At 38.0% G+C, this 5,364-nt stretch overlaps 1 protein-coding gene across 1 annotated transcript; it reads right to left on the bottom strand.

Moving 5' to 3' along the window:
* Positions 1-453: 453 nt before the first annotated feature.
* On the bottom strand, positions 454-5,352 carry LOC101852668 (HAUS augmin-like complex subunit 1; the record flags this gene model as incomplete). The annotated part of the gene is made up of 4 exons (XM_005113492.2): positions 5,282-5,352; positions 1,624-1,798; positions 877-1,009; positions 454-588 (listed from the first exon to the last, which is right to left on the bottom strand). Coding segments are annotated over exons 1-4 (470 nt in total), but the record flags the coding sequence as incomplete, so codon positions are not given.
* Positions 5,353-5,364: the final 12 nt, after the last annotated feature.

The raw sequence follows: 5,364 nt of genomic DNA, 5'->3' as shown, positions 1-5,364 counted from the left end.
CTCGCGGACACTAATTTTGCGAGCCCGACCCAACACTACTACACACCTGAGAAAACACGATTTAAAAAAATGCGTCTCAAATAAAATGTATTTTTGACAGGGTTACTGCAGCACATATAGATTTAGTAGAAGTTAACCCCCCAAAATCCATATTTCATGATATAATGATAGAAATTTTGCGAACAAAATAAAAGTTTAAGATCCTAGAAAACACAAGTAGTAAACACTACATAACACTAATGTTTACATTGCATTGTAACATACAGTCAAGTCTAGCACTCAAATTGCCAACATGCGCCTAGAAAACAGATTTTCAGGTCCTGAATACACTATATTCTTCGTAACTAAAACACTTACATGATAGCAAGATTCAAAATAAAAAGATTTTTTACGCCCTGCCCATTTCGCTACAAGCATGCTAGACTGTATTTTCTTCCTCTTGTGACAACTTACTTGCACAGAGAGTTGACTTTGACCATGGCAGTGTGTGATTTCTCAGTAAGTTGCTTAAGACGCTTTGCCTCCTCCCTCCGCTGTTCTTCCACACGGTCCAGTTCAGCATCCAGTTCTTGTAATGCCAAGAAATAGCTGCCACAAAAGAAATGGGAAGGGCACTTTGTACAAAAAATATCTCTTGAAAAAGGCATGTCATGTGAATGAGTGATTTTTTGTCCCAGCACCAGGCATGTATGAAGCAATCAGAAAAACCCCTTATTAAAATATTATAACAACAAAACCTACCAGCCAGATACTGAAATCATGGTATTATCACAAAATACAATTTGAAAATTACGTCCCACTTATAATTACAAGAAACTCTGGCAGTCCCAAAGCCACGGAGTTGCAGCCTTTATTCTCATCACACAGCTTCCTCACCTGGTTTCTGAGGCATCTTTTACATGAAGAGATCCACCGAGCTTTGCAAGAGTCAAAAGACTGCTGGAGCCAGACTGTGAAAATTGTTCTTGTCCAAGGCTTAGACGACCCAGAACAGCAGCTAAACGCTGAGCTTAAAGACAAAGACAACCAGAAGACAATTACAAAACTGGTGCAACAATAGGAAACATCAAGTTACATGTTACACGAAATATCTAACCTGTCACAGATCCTTACTTGTGCTGGAGGCCCCCTCCCCGGCTCCTCCCTTTGTATCAACCTTGAGCATGTCCCAGTTTTACTTAAATGTTATTTTGGCCAGTATTCTTCTCATGATAAAGTTAGACCAAATTCAATATATGGTTTACAACATTGACAAATGTTATAAAGAAAGCAGAGTTTTCTATGGAAATGTCCTTCTAACTGATTCACATAAATTTTCTGAAAACTGAGTGTTCAGTAACAAATTTTAACTTTACTATGCTTTCACTTTCATTCACCTTATTTTTCAATCAATCTGCATCAGACTTTTTGCTAATTGGAAACAACATAGTACATAGTTTTGAAAAATAGAGGGTCCAACAGGTTGAATTTCTTCTTAAAAAATCAGATCAACATGAGGATCAAGTTTTACTACCATACATTCTCACCATCCTTTTTGCTATTATACATTATCCACAGTCTAAAATACAAAATAAGGGGATCAATGTTGTGAAACTTACTAAATACAACAAAACTGAACAATACCTTCAGCATTGTATTCTTCACATTTTTGTTGTAAGTCATCAATAAGTAACTGTACATTTTTGTCATTTTTTTTACATAGAGTAGAGAGTTGGTACAGGTGGGAGATTGTGTCAGCATTCAGCTCAAACTCAGGTACAACTTCATCACCATACAATTGTTCCAGCCACAAACTGACCTGAAAGAGGGGAGAGAAATTATTTTAAAAATTCAAAGGCACTCGTTTTCTTGTACCAGAACTGCAAATGTAAATCCTCCAGTTTATTTATCTATCTTTTTTAAAGTCTGAGGTTGTTATAATCTTGACTGACAAAGGAAACAGAAAATGAAAATTTAGTTTTAGTAAGAGTTTTATGGCACTTGCAACACATGGTCATTATATATAATAATTGCTGAGGACTAGAGGTGTTACAAGAGAGTACACACAAACACAAAAAAGGAGAGATCAGGATGATAGATGCATGACAGGAAAGGAACAAAACACACCAGAGACCCACCAACCACCCGTGGAAACAGAAAGATAGCAAACATTTGTAGAGGAAACAAAGCAAAACAGGATTTCAAGACAGTAGCAACTTGTCACTTGTAGAACCTTTGACCTACAATAAGTACCAGTTGGGTACAAGGGTACAATAAAAACAAAGTCTTTAATTCTAATAAACTCCCCAGTCCTGCCTCTGAAAGCAGTACACATTTGATTGTGGAAATAGAAAAACGAAAAAGGAGTCTTAGTCTGGGGACGTTCAGAGTTGTTGAGTTATTTATATATATGTTCTTTTTTCAAGGGTCCTGAGAGCAGATCTGACTCGAGAGGATTAGAGTCTAACTAACAGTCTGGCCAGGTCTGGCCTTGTGACAATTTTTTGCCGCTGTTGTGTGATGACCTTGCAACACCTGCAAGACCAGGTTCTCCGACAAGTGTCTGCTTTGCAGATAGTTGAGATAGAGACACAATTTATACTTTGGCCACTTCTTTTGGCTATTCTCACCCGGTGGGCGTTCACCATTATAGCCTAGGCCAACCAGTGAAGCGTTCACCCTGAACCGCAGAATTCTACACTGTGATAACAGAATTATAGAATTCTGTGCTGTGAACAAACGTTCTAGATCTATTACTACTGTTAGTGTTCGCCTAAAATTTAAGCGTGCAATTTAGTCTGTGGGCAGTGGAGAGAGAGAAAGAGAGAGAGAGAGGAGTAGCGCGAGAACTTCCGGGCAAAACAAAATGGCCACCCGCGTAGTTCGGCTCGATTCGGAAAGTTAAATAGCCGTAGCATCTTTGTAGACAACCAAATTAATTTCGTTTTCTTGTTTAAAATCCTTTTTTAACTTTGTTTTAGTCAAGTTGATTGTCCACACCAATAGACAGTATTCTGAAAGAGACAGAGAGAGAGAGAGAGAGAGAGAGGGGAAGAGTAGATCTTGCAAGAACTTCCGGGCAGAACAAAAGTTCGCGTAGTTCGGCTCGATTCGAAAAGTGAAATAGCCATAGCATCTTTGAAGACGATCAAATTAGCTTACTTTTGTGCTATAACCTAATTTTTTATTCGAAGTGACTATTTCTCCGAACTTTCGGAGAAATAGTGCCGATCTTTATTTCTCCGAACAGTTTCCGGCTTCTAGTCTCGTGATTTTTTGCCTATTTATTATTGCGAGAGATCGGCGCCAACTTTCATTCTGCCTCTGGTCTGGGATTGGGAAGGAACACCACATGGCAAGCCCGCCCGCAGACAACCTTCAGTAACACCCACCACACACCCACCACCATCATGCACATGTACACACACAAACTTATACACACACTAACTAAACATGATCAGTGGGCAACTTTTGAACGTATGACGAGCTGAGCTGAGAATGGAGAGACAGTATGAGTGAAAGAGCAGGTGAAAGGAAGAATGTACGAGTGTATCCACAGGCGACAGCACAAGACGACAACACCGACCCTCCTGGCCTGGTCCACAGCTCACTTACACACTTTACTACCACACACAGACACACTCACACTCACACACGCATGCATACACACACACACACACACAGGAGCAAATTTTTAGGTCTATTTTTTCTATTTCAATTTTCAAGAGCTAGTCTGGCTAGTCTAGACATTTTTAGATGAGTGTAAAAACGTGAAAAAGAAAGGTTTCACAACAGAATGAAATCAAAATTAGAACAGCCCATTTCAACCACAAAAATTTACAAATATTATTTGAAATAAGGGCGTGAGTACACCTGTCCGAAGAAGATTGGCTGTTTTAACACTAAATGTGCGTAATTCTAAAACAAAGTACAGGATATTACAAGTAAATTATGGAATCGCACACATTTAAGGGGCCTGCCAGTGTCAGTACATGTGATCGGTTTTGGTGGAACGTACGCTCTAACATAACACATTTAAATCTATATATTTATACATGTATATATATATATTTAGAATCTAATGAAGGTAGGAACATCAAATTAAATGACGTTACACTATATAACACCCCCCCCTCTTTTTTTCCCCATCCAAAAAAAAATTGATAGAAAAACAACACATCAGAACAATAACAAGAAAGAAAAAAATACACACTAACAAAATAAAACTCCATAAATAAAAGTAACTGTAACGTATTCAACAAATCAACGTGGTGACAACAAGTGACAAGTGAGAAAGAGACGAAGTGAAGCTAGGTGAACTTTCTTTCAAAAGTAAAGAGGTTCGGTTTCTTTCTTTTTTTTTTCTTTGACTTTTATTCTCCGATTTGGGGACCAAAAAATTGAGCAACGATTGATTGGTCGCGGCCGCGACAAACGCAGATATCTATGCTAGTTCTATGTGTCGTTATCAATTTTCGCAATTTAATAACCCTCCGTCGATCCAGACCAGACAGCATACGAGTGAACACAACACATTAAGTTTAAGAGCAGCACCCTTCAGAGGCAACACGTCATATCTGTAGCGAAAAACTGTTTGGAACTGTAGCGTTTCTTTATAAATATTTACTGCGGACATTTTTCGGACTGATTGAACCATATATTGTATGCGAACAATCTTTGGCAGGCCTATACTATAATTATAGATCTATATAATAACCGAAATTTGCGGAAAGGATGTGATTTCAGAGTGTTCGGAGAAATAGTGCCCAGCTTTATTTTCCCGAATGTTCGGAGAAATAGTGCCCAGCTTTATTTTCCCGAACGTTCGGAGAAATGGTGCTTATGATTTATCAATTTGATCATCCACACCGATAGACAGTATTGTATTCCAAAATGAGGAAAAACAGGACGTTTCACACCGGGTGAGAATAGCCTACGCTGGCAAGTCTCACCCGGTGTGAGAGGTAGATCGTATTTCTATTCTCACCCCGGGTGAGAAGAGCCACTTCCTTTTATTATAATTAAACTTTTATACTTCATTTCCTCATCACTTAATCACTTGCAGGATACATTCATGATTCGTTGCTCTCTAGAACTAGAATCTAGACTAATAGATCTAGATATATCTAGATGTAGATCTAGATCTAGATAATCTAGATCTATATAATTATATATAATATATCTAGATTCTAGATCTAGAATCTAGAATATAGATCTAGAATCTAGATCTAGATATAGATCTAGATCTAGATTAGATATAGATATCTAGATCTAGATTTGTATTTGAATACATCGAACTTACTTGCTGCCTTTTCAACCCAATATCCATGTCAGAGACAGATAATAAGCATCTAAGGCTGCATGAGAATTCAAATAATTGAAATT

The sequence above is a fragment of the Aplysia californica genome, unplaced genomic scaffold (genome assembly GCF_000002075.1).
Source record: "Aplysia californica isolate F4 #8 unplaced genomic scaffold, AplCal3.0 scaffold02780, whole genome shotgun sequence".
NCBI classification, from domain to species: Eukaryota; Metazoa; Mollusca; class Gastropoda; order Aplysiida; family Aplysiidae; genus Aplysia; species Aplysia californica.
The sequence above is the reverse complement of the archived record's forward strand: the minus strand, read 5'-3'. Positions and strand labels throughout refer to the sequence as shown.